This window comes from Mizuhopecten yessoensis, unplaced genomic scaffold (genome assembly GCF_002113885.1).
Source record: "Mizuhopecten yessoensis strain PY_sf001 unplaced genomic scaffold, ASM211388v2 scaffold9651, whole genome shotgun sequence".
Classification (NCBI taxonomy): domain Eukaryota; kingdom Metazoa; phylum Mollusca; class Bivalvia; order Pectinida; family Pectinidae; genus Mizuhopecten; species Mizuhopecten yessoensis.
Genome location: NW_018408154.1, coordinates 1,598,430 through 1,613,408, shown reverse-complemented (window position 1 = coordinate 1,613,408; position 14,979 = coordinate 1,598,430). Strand labels below are relative to the sequence as shown.

Here is a 14,979-nt window from a genome sequence, read left to right as displayed (position 1 = left end):
CAACAAACGTACATAATATACTATAACAGTGTACCAGTCTGTCACATCACAAAAAGGGAGTCTGTAGCACGCTTTCCCTCTACAATAAACGAACATAACATACTACAACAGTGTACCAGTCTGTCGCATCACAAACAGGGAGTCTGTAGCACGGTTATCCTCTACAACAAACGTACATAACATACTAGAACAGTGTACCAGTCTGTCACATCACAAAAAGGGAGTCTGTAGCACGCTTTCCCTCTACAATAAACGAACATAACATACTACAACAGTGTACCAGTCTGTCACATCACAAACAGGGAGACTGTAGCACGCTTACCCTCTACAACACACGTACATAACATACTGCAACAGTGTACCAGTCTGTCACATCACAAACAGAGAGTCTGTAACACGCTTACCCTCTACAACACACGTACATAACATACTGCAACAGTGTACCAGTCTGTCACATCACAAACAGGGAGTCTACAGCGCACTTCAACAAAACACAAATATATCATATTAAACAATATACACCCGTCGAATGCCATATAGTGTGATATACTTTCTTACAGTGAAATAAGATCTGCATCATTCAAAGACTGGTTAGCTGACATGCTATAAAAAATGTAGAAGAAAATCTCTGGACAAAAAAACAAATACTGAAATGAACAAAGGGCAATGTCTTTTGCAAAAATCGTTGAATCAAAGTTCTTTTATAGGAGACACAACTTCATATCATTATTATATTGTATACAAAGTTTCAAAGAGATCTGTTGAAAAATGTAGGAGGAGATGCCGGACAAAAATCAAATACTGAAATAAATAAAGGGCAAGAACTTTTGCAAAATTTTTGAATCAAAATTCTTTTCAAGGAAACACAACAACATATCATGATTATAATGTATACCAAGTTTCAAAGAGATCGGTCGAAAAATGTAGGAGAAGATTGCCGGACAAACAAAAGTTTATGCCGGACGGACGGACAACCCCACACCACAATACTTCCGTCAAATTTGACTGGCGTATAAAAAGTGTATCATTCTGATGTATCAAAATCAGGCAATCCCCGGCAGGCTTACCCTTACAACAAATAGATACAACACAATACACCAGTGTACAGGCCTGTCACATCACAAAACTTGTGTTGCTTTATTTGAAAGAGCCTGTCAGCATTTTAACTTATCATTTATGTGCAACTAACATCAATCGTTGTCATTTGATAATCTTGAGAGCTATCTCATGTTAGTAAAGTTAGAAAGCAAAATAGTGAAACACTGAAATGTAGCCAATATTACTGTTTTGAACACGAGCAGTATTGGTGACCTGTACTTGGGCCCACCACACTGAAGCCAATATTACTGTTTTGAACACGAGCAGTATTGGTGACCTGTACGTGGGCCCACCACACTGAAGCTCTACTAAAGTTACAAGCTTTATGAATGATGTCTACATCACAGCTTTATGAATGATGTCTACATCACAGCTTTATGAATGATGTCTACATCACAGCTTTCACCAAGGTAGGCTGAACTATGGAATGAATATAGTTATTTTCTATCTTGTTTAAATCTATATATATAGTGACCTTGACCTCATACTAACCTCGTCTGTCTACAGTGACACTAGTGCTACCCCCGACCCACAGTCGTGGGGTGGAGAAATGGGAGCACACACTCAATACACTGTCTGCCCCCAGGGGTGAGTGGGAGGGGCTCTGGTTCTTCGCCCCTGCCACACTATTGGTGAGTAGGAGGGGCTGCTTTATCTGTGACAGAGCGTACAGTGTTGTAGGGTGAGGGTATGGTGGTAGACGTGGGTTTCCGGTGTTGTTGCTCATCACAATCTGTCTCATCAGACTCGGGTAGCTCTCAAAGTGACCTGTAACATTTCACACTCTAGTTAAAGTATGTGTCATAGTATCTATCTCTAGTGATATAATAAGACAGACTTATATAAAGTATGTGTCATAGTATCTATCTCTGTTGATATAATAAGACAGACTAATTATATGTAGTATAGCATTTCTCTGTTGATATAATAAGACAGACTAATTATATGAAGTATAGCATTTCTCTGTTGATCTAAATATCAGTATGTCTAATCCATATATCAGTAAGTGTTTAGTGTCTATGAAGGAGGATATGAAAATGGTCAAATGATAACCTCTAAGCATCCACTAGTGTTTATATTTCCATCTCACCTGAAAATACAGGTATCAGAAGGGGCCATACTGTTTATATCTCTGTTAATTTAAAATATCAGTATACTTAATCTTTATCAAACAAATGTAATTGTTACATATTAAATAATATTCCAATGACCGTGCAAATGTATGTATGGGAATCAGTGTGCGTGTAACGTACCTGAGGAACTACTAGGACTAGCAGACAATACAGGACTACTGCGACCGGTTGCCTGCTGCATCTCGTCCAGGCCTGCACTCTTGTGAAATCGACTAGCTCTATTAACAACACGCGAAGAACAGTGTGTTCTCTTGGACACTGCACCTGTAAAAATACACCAACGACAGAGGACATCAACCATTGTATGACAAATTAATAAAGGAGTGCTACAGATATTAATAAAGGAGTGCTACAGATAATTAAAATTAATTAAAATTCCTACAAGAATTTTATTTCAGATTAGAAGTCAGATGTGAACCTTAGTATTCTGCAATATGAAAGTAGTCCTATTTATCAGATCCTGCTACACTTGCCTCCATATGGCGTGATGGGAAATACGTGGGTGGTCCCTCTGTGAGTACATATCGTGATCCAGCGACTATCCTGACTGAAGCTTATATCTACTACCTAAAACATACAAAACAAGTAACAATTTCTTCTTTTAAATTTGATTGTTTCTCAGGAAACTTCTGCTCTATTTGCGGTTACCAAAAATATTTTCTTTTTTCTCTCCTTTAAACTTGGCCATGGCTGTTGTAATCAACAATGGTATACACAGTAGATTTGGGTGAGGGGTTAAGTGTCACAAGGAAATAATATATTGATGTGCATTATTTGACTAAATGGAAAGATTTGAAAAAAATATTACAATCAAACCAAAATGCAAATAAATCACAAGTTATGATGCAAATGTAAATATCAACAAAAATAAGGATTTATCTTAAAACAAATAATCTCAAATGAATTCAAATAACTGTTCTTGTCCAAAGTGAAGTTTGTTGTACCTTTGCAGTTGTCTCCCCTCTGTGCAGCGTGTACAGGTGATGTACAGCTCCCAGTGAGGAACTACATGGATGTGCCATTACACGGAACACGTGAAAGTTGTGGCCTAGTTTACACGCTGTCAGCAGCAATGTCCCGGAACTATCAAATGCCATTTTGGCCACTGGTTCATTTGCATGAGCATGAAAGTGTGCTATGAGTCCATCGCCTTCATTTTCCTCACCAACACAAAACTGGAAACGCAAAATTGAATGACTAATTATGTCATATTAATTTTATATATCTATGCCACGAATAAATACTATACTAATGTATATATCTCTGTCAAACTGAGATTTTTTGTAATACCTCTATACTAAGCACTTAGATATTATAAAATCGTATAAGTTTGATACTGAAATTTCATTAAGGCAGAATATTAAAAGAATTATTACAATCACTGTCTCTTTTAAAAAATGAAAATATGCTCTTTATAAAAAGTGCAACCACATTCCAATGCAATTTTTCTTCATGGCTTTAAACAAACCACATCTTGACAGATCACATGTTGATGATATTATAACATACACTTGTACGTATTATTTTATTTTATCAAATTTTACGAATAGGAATATTCATAATTTCAATTATTTCCTGTTCAGGTTTTAGCATATTTCTATTCATGATTTCAACTATTTCCTGCTCTACTTTTAGCATATTTTCCAGAGAGTTAATAATCTGTAGAAGGGTCTGTTTGTTCCTTACATGTTCTGTAGAAATGGTCTGTAGGTCTATGATAGAAACTATTCCTGGGTGGAACCCATTGACATCCTGGCAGCTGTGCTCCAACTTTTTCACTGGCTGGGGTTTACAGCCTGTAACACTGTTCACCATCGCCTCACCAAACATTGTCAGGCCCTTAAACGCACCCTGTAGTCAACATCAGTAGTTATATTGTATCAGTAGTTATATTGTCATCACATTAATATTAACTAACAGAGCTACAATTTTAGGTATTTGAATATAAGTATATGCAGCCATATCATATAGAATTCGGAGATATGTGTATTTCAGGTATCATGCCTGAAAATAATACGGCAGGTAGGTGGGCAAATAATTTGATTTTAATTTTAATTTTTCATGTTCATCGATCAATATTAGGCTATATATCAATTTTTACAATGCATTTCCACACATTACAATGGTTGTTAATTGGTCAAGAATAGGGTCACATCCCCAGAACAGGAAGAAAGTACTTTTTAATGAGCGGCTGTGAACTTTGCCTGGCTAATAAATTAATCTTTCTAGGGTCGGCAGGAAAATCTAGGGTAGATTGGGATACCCGATACACACATTGTTTTTGGCCTTACTAAATCCTGATGGGATAAATTTAATGTGGATAATTCTATCATATTTTATATCAAGTTACTTATTAGGATGCTCATATCTTCAGTAAAACGTCAATATGATGTTGTCGTTTCAAAACTGTCTAGAATTGTTTATTCTAAGGTGCTGTCTACCTTTCTACTTTCCCATTATAGGCCTACCTCAATATATTATGCCAAATCTTTGTAATATTAAAATTCTTCTGGACAATTGATTGCAGTTTAACAATATTTAACTATATATATATAACGGTAAAAGTAGAAAATCCCATGTAGAAATGTTTGTTTTAATGACAATAAAATGATCATGTGTGAACATTTTCACACTGGAAATAGTTCTGAAGTCTATAAATTCTTTACATTTTATGCTCTATCATCTGTATAATCGTTCAATGTCGTTAAAAGTGGATTTTGTTGTGCTACTTTACCCAATGCAAGTATTTCTATACTGCAAAATTGTCTATCTTTACAGTACAAGGCTTGAGCATGAAAACGGTTTAATGAATATGGGCCCAGTTCTCTACAGCATATATACACAACATCAAAGTAACGATTAACTTATAAAAGTCACTCAGTGAGTTAAGTTATACTTACCTTAGCTGCACTGATTACTGTGGCAGCATAGGACTGAGCTCCATCTCCTGACATCCCTCCACAGGACTGATGCATTGGCACCAACTACAACACACAGTCACAGTCTAAACAACAGGAATCTGCCTTCATAACTGATACATCAGTCCCGTATCAAAGGTACCAGTCTTCACCTAAACTCCACTTTTGAAAGCTTGTTTGTTTAAGGGAAACCCCATGTATTGTAACAAGAGGACTGGAAACTTTCACTTACCCTAACACCATGTACTTACTCGTTTGTCTGCGTAAGCTAACCCACCTAACACCATGTACTTACCCGTTTGTCTGTGTAAGCTAGCCACCTAACACCATGTACTTACCCGTTTGTCTGCGTAAGCTAGCCACCTGATGCCCAAGGCTATTGGATTGTGGTCAGGTCCTGGACAGGGGAAGCAACCTAATACAACACATGAGCATACTACTTAAAACACAATTTAAATGACAAATACAGCAATTTATTTATCAAAAACCAATTTAAGTTTGATTTTATTTACACTTGACAATTGAAAAAGGTTAATCATAAAAGAGTTTACCAAAACATTGATAAACATGTTTCCTATTTACTTGTCACCCAGAACATTGATAAACATGTTTTCTACTTACTTGTCACCCAAAACATTGATAAACATGTTTTCTACTTACTTGTAACCCAAAACCTTGATAAACATGTTTTCTACTTACTTGTAACCCAAAACCTTGATAAACATGTTTCCTACTTACTTGTCACCCAAAACATTGATTAACATGTTTTCTACTTACTTGTCACCCAAAACCTTGATAAACATGTTTTTTACTTACTTGTCACCCAAAACCTTGATAAACATGTTTTCTACTTACTTGTAACCCAAAACATTGATAAACATGTTTCCTACTTACTTGTCACCCAAAACCTTGATAAACATGTTTCCAACTTACTTGTCACCCAGAACATTGATAAACATGTTTTCTACTTACTTGTCACCCAAAACATTGATAAACATGTTTTCTACTTACTTGTAACCCAAAACATTGATAAACATGTTTTCTACTTACTTGTAACCCAAAACCTTGATAAACATGTTTCCTACTTACTTGTCACCCAAAACATTGATAAACATGGTTCCTACTTACTTGTCACCCAAAACCTTGATAAACATGTTTTCTACTTACTTGTCACCCAAAACCTTTGCTTAAAGGTACATGCATCAAATATGCAAATCTTCTCTTGGAAAGTGACTACTAACACCCTGTCAAGTAATAAGTTTGTTAATGTACAACATATTTATATTTAACTATACATTATCTCCACATGACAAAAAAATAATAAAACAAACAAATAAAGAAAACCTCCCATGTTTAGTAGAGAAGATACATTTTGTATCAAAAGACAATTATGTATTTCTCAACTTCAACATTTGGAATGGTGCATTACTCAACATTACATTAACAATATTTTTGATATCCGGGAATCTGTTGTATCTAGCTCCATTACATTTATATAAAAATGAAAACTATGTCACATAAAATGGAACATTCTTGAATTTAAAATGACCACCATCAGACTGAAATCAAGAAAATATGGGTGTTGTTGCAATCAATTTTGAGAAATGTCATTTTGAAAGTTTGGCTTATTAAGTGTTGATAACTCTGGATCCTGCTATGATAAAAATCTACAGGTCAGTGAGGGATATCCACATTATGTAGTGTCCAAATTATGATATTAAAATTTATTAGGCAATAATGGATTATCTTCCTTTATCACAAACACGAACATTATTTCAAAATATATAAAATGTTATTAGATAATTATCACATGATAGCCATGTTTTGCAGTTAAAACATGCTGTTATATTGTTTAATGTTACTTCACATCAGCAAATTAAATGTCAGAATTCTGACACTAACCATGACATAATGGAACCGTGACATTGCATTAGAGACAATAGCCACAAAGTGAAAATAGTGACATCAAATACTTGAGGTTGGTAAGATAAAATATGTTTTACACAAACACACTCATACTCCTTGTAATGTGTTTAATAAATCTTGTCTGGTGTTTTGTTTTCAGCTTGACAGTAACTTGATCATTGAAGCCTCTAGACTTTCATTTAAGTTTCTACAATTATATGTTGTATACAACAACTATATGATACAGATCATTCATATGAAATTCTAGTTTGTACTGAATAAGTTTCTAATACACTATAATAATAAATGCATGTTAGAACTTAAATAATTTTATGGTTCTACAGTAGTTCTCGATGAGTTGTAAAGAAAAGGAAACCTTGTGTTCATGTGGTACATTTGTTATACATTAATATGAATTTCTTTAAAGCATTTTAAAGGTATACATTAAACAATGTATCTGAAACACACATATACATAACTTTGCAGATTTTTTTCTATTCATAGATATAGTGCAAAGGGAGATAATAAAAAATCCTTCTAAAGTACAAAGGGAGATAATCTAATAACCCTTATTCTCACAATCTCTGTAGTGAAAAGGGTGATAATTTAATATTGTCCTTGATATAGTGTTCTCCTTTCTCTGTAGTACAAAAGGAGATAATCAAATAATATCCTTTACATATTAATATTCTCCCAGGATTCCAGGAAGTTAGAAAATATATCTGGGTATGTATTTTTCCATACAGAGCTTAGGCGTAACGAAATAGACAAAACTAAATACTGGCCTGACAAGTCTTATATCTGTCAAGTTGTGAAAATACTCAAGAACAGTATTTATGTATGAAAAAATAAAAACACAGATTATTGCAGGTTATCACATTCGATTGTTGCAAAAGTTAACCAGATTAGCTATAATGACCTGGGGAGAATACTGTTATATCTCTTGATGTATTTAGTATCTCTCAACATGTACAGACAAAACCACAGGCAATCATTTGACACATACATCGGTAAAACTTTAACATCTTTTTATTTGCTGGCAAATGTGTATTATTCTGTAGTTTCATTGATACCTACACTCTGTCATTTTAATGTTTCACTCTGAAATTTCATTGGCAACCATGCGCTCACTTCTACAGGTTTCACTGCGCCAATGTACGTACCGTTTATTGCACTCGATGTTGAGGACTGGAATGCTGGGGAATTTCAGGGAATGGACCTCATCTCCAGTTTTCAGCGACACAATTTTAACTGAGCAGTAAGGCTGGCCAGCACTACAATACACACAGGATCACAATAGACTCATGTACATTATTACTGTACAGGTTATCTACCAGGTAATGACTACATACAGGTATATATTCTAAAGGTTATTAAAGACAACAACAAATATTTAAAGATGTCTACTTGTTCTTACATAATGTCAATAGTATTTGATTAAGACCAGGTTTTAGAAAAGTCAACAGCTAACATTAAAATATCAATAATATAAACTGAGTGATCCTATGACAAATCACAGTCAGGTAATCAAAGATTGTAACAGATACAAATCACAGTAAACAGTCAGGTAATCAATGATTGTAACAGATACAAATCACAGTCAGGTAATCAATGATTGTAACAGATACAAATCACAGTAAACAGTCAGGTAATCAAAGATTGTAACAGATACAAATCACAGTAAACAGTCAGGTAATCAATGATTGTAACAGATACAAATCACAGTCAGGTAATCAATGATAGTAACAGATACATTCCGTTTTATAATACATACCTTGAAGTATCACAGACAGCCATGAGAGGTCTATGGGTGTGAAACAGGTCTGTATCACCTCTCACTGCAACAGACATTTCAACAATATACATATAATATTTTCAAAATTATAACGAAATATTTCCAATCTCAGCTAAAACATCATCATGCATTGTAAACATAGTTGAGCTAAAGATAACTCTGTATGTCTAATTTCCTATACTGGTATTTATATGTGATATTTATCAGGTTCGCACATCTCTGATGGTCTCTTCATTCTTTATTCATATTTGTATCACTAATTACAATGAACACTGTCAGCTTTTCTGGAATGTTATTGGAAGAGCTGCGGTAACAGATGATTTTATACATTAACCTGGAGCTGGTGTGGGCAGTACTCGGGCCACTTTGATTGGTCCTTGTCGTAAAGATAGAACTTCTAGGGCCTCACCACTTGGCTGTGCAAAAGTCAATTAAAACATGTTTATTACACATAATACAAGACACACAGTTTTCCTTACCATCACATTAGGATTCTGACTGAAAAACATTTAGATCTAAGGTAATTGATGCATAAATACCCATTTTAACCCGTTTCACACTTTGTTTATAGAGCACATTTTGTTTATAGAGCACACTTTGTTTATAGAGCACACTTTAAGTTCTAAAACAAACTTCTCCATTGAAATCTTTATAAAATATTGTTTCTTAACTTTTTCTACTTTTCTATATTTATTTTCAGACCAATATAAGTGAATCGAACATGTCATTTTTGAACTTAATTAGCTTAAATAGAATATTTCCTTACTTTAAAGTGTAAAATCTGTCCAACTTACTACAACGTTCCATATCTGTACTCCATTGCTATAACCTAGTATTAACAACAGTGGAATTCCTTTGTTTTCTCCTACAGTCAGGTCGGGGTTGTTACATATATCTGTAACAGTAAACCATCAGTCATTCCTTCAAACCCAGTATATTGTTAGTAGACAGTTAATTACTTTATAATTATGTACTTCTTGTTGATATTGTACTGTGAAGTTCAAACATTTTACCAGCCAGGCTATAAACTATAAACTACAAACATACCTATAGCCTTTGTTAGAAATTTAAAAACTTTACAAGATATTTATTTTACAAACATTTTTTTTTATTCTCCATGAGAATTAATGTCACAAAACATCGAAGTTTACAGGGTATGATTGTAAAGAATAGCAGAACTGTTATATTAATTAGCAAACTGAAAATAGGATAAGGTTAAATTTTTATCATAGTTAGTTTACAAGAATGTATGTTACCCCATTACAATTCATTTTGATAGCTATATATTCTGTCTTTAAAAGAGACATTGTATATAACTCTCTGCAGGCTGTCATTCAATAATAAGTACTGAAGTAAAAAAACAATTAAGTTCTAATTTGTTAACATTTAAGATAAAGTGATCGAAAAGACCTCCAGAACACACCATTTACATCAGATGACTCAAAGCGAACCCATTGGATTTTTTCTTTGTCTTCAAACTGTTTTTGATGTCCACTGTAGGCCTGCAAATTAAATGGAAAGTTTCATACAATACTTTCTTGTCAAATATTTCAAACAATACATTCTATTCAAATATCTCACACAATGTTATGCATTCTAATATTTCTGTCCCCTATAGCAATCCTTAGGCCTGGTGACCTCACAGGATTTCTGTCCCCTTTAGCAATCCTTAGGCCTGGTGAGGTGACCTCACAGGATTTCTGTCCCCCGTGGCAAACCTTAGGCCTGGTGACCTCACAGGATTTCTGTCCCCTGTGGCAATCCTTAGGCCTGGTTGCCTCACAGGATTTCTGTCCCCTATAGCAATCCTTAGGCCTGGTGACCTCACAGGATTTCTGTCCCCTATAGCAATCCTTAGGCCTGGTGACCTCACAGGATTTCTGTCCCCTATAGCAATCCTTAGGCCTGGTGACCTCACAGGATTTCTGTCCCCTATAGCAATCCTTAGGCCTGGTGACCTCACAGGATTTCTGTCCCCTATAGCAATCCTTAGGCCTGGTGACCTCACAGGATTTCTGTCCCCTATAGCAATCCTTAGGCCTGGTGACCTCACAGGATTTCTGTCCCCTATGGCAATCATTGGACCTGAAGCCAGGGATTGCCAATTTGGAGGTAATTACTGATTCAAGTAAATACCTGCTTATATCTTATGGAACAATATAATCTTACTTGTCTAGCTGAAACAAATGCACCATTCCAAATTATGTCATTTGATTTATGTACAGCCAAATTACTGAAGTTTTATATTTGGACATTCTTGTAATGATGGAATTTACCAGGCGGTTTGAGCTTCAGGTAATGATGTGTGGTAAGTGTTACCTTCTAAAGTAACAACTCATGTCCTGTATTAATAGAGAAGTCTAGTTAAATTTGATACTGATATATTTTAATTGATGTATACATTTACAATGAAACCTTGCTATGTCCAAATCCAATAAATATGATAAACATTTGGAGATATATACAGGTATTCCGTCTATTCAAGCTTATAACTACAAGGGCTTGGCATAAATCCCCCAAACCCTGTACCTATGTGTATTTACTATTTATGTATAGATATGGGGGTTGGAGGATCCCTGTCAAAATACACATATAAACCCCCCTGTGCTTTACAAACATAGTAATAAACTTACTTATATTTGTAAGCACCTGGCTGCTGAGGAAAACTCCTTGGTCAATAGTCGTGACTTGACCCTTTGTTTTAGTCGTGACTTGACCCTTTGTTTTAGTCGTGCCTTGACCCTTTGTTTTAGTCGTGACTTGACCTTTTGTTTTAGTCGTGACTTGACCCTTTGTTTTAGTCGTGACTTGACCCTTAACTTTGTTTTAGTCGTGACTTGATCCTTTGTTTTAGTCGTGACTTGACCTTTTGTTTTAGTCGTGACTTGACCCTTTGTTTTAGTCGTGACTTGACCTTTTGTTTTAGTCATGACTTGACCCTTTGTTTTAGTCGTGATTTGACCCTTTGTTTTAGTCATGACTTGACCCTTTGTTTTAGTCCTGACTTGACCCTTTGTTTTAGTCCTGACTTGACCCTTTGTTTTAGTCATGACTTGACCCTTTGTTTCAGTCCCGACTTGACCCTTTGTTTTAGTCCTGACTTGACCCTTTGTTTTAGTCCTGACTTGACCCTTTGTTTTAGTCCTGACTTGACCCTTTGTTTTAGAGAGGCTCAAAAGTCTGTTCTCCTTTATGTTTTGGAAATGCACTAAGTACTAATTTCTATATTAGATCAATATTGATGAAACGAAGCATGTTTTGTCTTTAGTTCTGATTTTTCCACATTTACTCAAATAAAATAAAGAGTACTAGCATAACCAAAACCCTTTTGCCACATTAGTTCTACATTTTTGCTGGTTCCACATTAATGAATGGTAAAAGAAAGACTTACAACTTTTTACCTTTTTTGCTAAAGAGGCATTTGAAGGATTAGAAAGAAACAGCTATCCAGATAAAACTAGTTCATATCAGGGTTGTTCTAAATCCTACATCGCTGATAGATTTGATTCAAGCATACACAGAAGGTAAGCAGGACCTTTCCTTGAATGAGGTGATGTACTGACTTCTTACCATTTTCTATTATCCCCACATATATCTCTTAAATCAATACACTTCCTGTGGGTCTACATCAATACACTAACTGTGGGACTACATCAATACACTTCCTGTGGATCTACATCAATACACTACCTGTGGGACTACATCAATACACTTCCTGTGGGTCTACATCAATACACTTCCTGGAGATCTACATCAATACACTACCTGTGGGACTACATCAATACACTACCTGTGGGTCTACATCAATACACTACATGTGGGACTACATCAATACACTACCTGTGGGACTACATCGGAGATGAAATCCACCACACTCTCCATAACTGTCTTATCACTGAAACAAGATACAGAAACACAATTATATAATACATGTACAGATCATGATCAGAGCCTTGCTAGTCTAATATTGTATATCTGCTAATAAAAACAATCACATCCACTAACAAGAATACAAAGGAAAAGGATTTTTTATTTTTAGTTATTATTTCAATTCAACAGACCAGAGGGATTATTATAACTAGTGAGTCATAAACATCTATCATATGTACCTACAAATACCCAAGTTAGGTAGGATTATTGTTTACAAATTTTGTAAAATTATTTTGAAAAATAAGTTAGAACGAATAGTACCTGTAGGAAATACTTTAAAATAGATGATATAATGCAAGTGATAGTAACATCATGTTCAGGTGGGTCAAAAACATCGGAGATGCATTATAATATACAGTGCTACCAAAAGAGAAAATTTATGACAAAATAATCAAGATCCTGAACCTCCTGAAATAGACACAGGCAATTGTCTATCAACACAATGATCGCAAAGGAGGTGAAAATATAATTATAATGACACTGAGCTGATCATATTAGTTGTTTACCAACAGTAAATAAATCACTTTCAGTTTTATGACATGACAGAGGTGTAAAATTTTATAGTGAGAGTTAAGTGCTAGCTGCAGACTTTGAAAAATTCTACTAGTCCAATCCATAATTTCATAGCAAACACTTTCTATTTTTAATTTCCCTAGTCCTAGGCTGTATCAAATTTTGTCTCAGATGACAGGCAAGTGGAATTGTGCATGACTTTAATTTATAATAGGACACTTTCCTGATTCTTGAAACTACCAATGTTGCTTTAATTGATTTTCAAGCCAAACAAAACAAATTTTGTATTTCAACAAAAAATTGTGTTTCTGCCTTCGGCTCTGAAAAAAAATGAAAAAATTAGAACCATACTGTTTACTTTGCAAATTCTTTAGAAAAAATAATTAAACATAGTGTTAGGGTATTTCTCTATTGAGCAACAGCACCACAGACTTTAACAGTACTCATTTATTTCTTAAAAAGGGACTTTAGTTTAGGCGTTAAAATTTAGTATAGGTACGAACGCAGAAAGAGGATTTTTTCAAAAGTCTTGGTCATTGAAATCCTGAGAACCTCTTTCAAACTTGTGGTATGTAATATTCTAAATTTATTTTTTTCTCTGAAACCACATACTATAAAAGAGGATTTATCATACAATATATGTGTTGAAAACGTAAATTGTAAATTTTACAACATAGTTAAGTAATCTAAATATTTACTGTGACTGTTGTAATGTCCCATGTGAAAATGATGATGTCAAGCTCGATACGATCTGAATAAATTTGGTTTTATTATGAAGTCTTAAATGGCCATAGCAATCGCCATGGCGAGATTGCGTATGTACTGTATATTTGATGGATCGATCAGGTTCATTACACGACTCATAGCTTGTGACCTGGAAATTCGACCTGATGACATTTGCACACCTCATCAATTCATATCAAAACTGCCGTGTCAATTACTCGTTCTAACTCTACATTTAATCAAAAAAGAATTTCTCCATTGGAGTCGTTTGGGTTTACAAATTTGAGCAATCTTTCTTCAAGTGGACAGCTTTGGTCGCCATTAGAGAAGATGATTCCGATCAGCTGTTGATAATTTGTTGACACGACTTTGTTCGAAACGATTTTTTTCAAGCAAATACACAGACATTATGCGTTAATCAGACTGGTTGCTTTTGTTTTATCTACCATACCTGAACGGTTGTGGTCGAACGACATTCTGATAATACTTCGATGACCTCTTGGGTGAGTCTGCTGCCATTATTTCTGGAGAAATTTAGGTGATATCAACAAATATTAGTTATGACGTCTAGTTGTTTTGGGTTGTCCGCGAAGATTTCGTCGAACGAAGAGTTCTACTTCCGGTTATTTACAGAAGCTAATACAAAGAGGCCCCTTGAAGGGTAATTAAACACTAGTTCATTTTAACTTCAACGAAACAAGTTATAATTAAAGTAGTTACATATATATATAATATTTATGTACAATTTTATGAGTTACCTCGTATACATGTCGACAAAACTGCGACTCTTTCACTTGTGTGAGAAGATATTCATAATCCAGTTTGAATACTGAAATCTGACGCACTTATATTACCGCGCCACAATATAATTAGCCGTAAACTTACAATTAACTTCTATCATAAACAACCACATACAATTCAAAACTTAAAGCGACAAATATACGATTAAGATATTACAAAAGGA

The 14,979-nt window shown here is 34.7% G+C and overlaps 1 protein-coding gene across 2 annotated transcripts in view; it reads right to left on the bottom strand.

The window, feature by feature from the left end:
- LOC110458547 (breast carcinoma-amplified sequence 3-like) overlaps positions 1-14,608 on the bottom strand; it is a 39,587-nt gene extending 24,979 nt beyond the window's left edge. For both annotated transcript variants that reach the window (XM_021510298.1, XM_021510299.1), the window contains exons 1-15: positions 14,467-14,608; positions 12,690-12,744; positions 10,273-10,351; positions 9,644-9,744; positions 9,184-9,265; positions 8,829-8,892; positions 8,218-8,328; positions 6,317-6,393; positions 5,488-5,564; positions 5,132-5,215; positions 3,918-4,082; positions 3,176-3,406; positions 2,705-2,798; positions 2,352-2,495; positions 1,591-1,866 (exon numbers count right to left, since the gene is read on the bottom strand). In XM_021510298.1, coding sequence (XP_021365973.1) covers positions 1,591-1,866; positions 2,352-2,495; positions 2,705-2,798; positions 3,176-3,406; positions 3,918-4,082; positions 5,132-5,215; positions 5,488-5,564; positions 6,317-6,393; positions 8,218-8,328; positions 8,829-8,892; positions 9,184-9,265; positions 9,644-9,744; positions 10,273-10,351; positions 12,690-12,744; positions 14,467-14,534 — 1,708 coding nt within the window. In that variant the 5' untranslated portion in view covers positions 14,535-14,608. The remainder of the gene's footprint in view (positions 1-1,590; positions 1,867-2,351; positions 2,496-2,704; positions 2,799-3,175; positions 3,407-3,917; positions 4,083-5,131; positions 5,216-5,487; positions 5,565-6,316; positions 6,394-8,217; positions 8,329-8,828; positions 8,893-9,183; positions 9,266-9,643; positions 9,745-10,272; positions 10,352-12,689; positions 12,745-14,466) is intronic.
- Between the last annotated feature and the right edge of the window lie 371 nt (positions 14,609-14,979).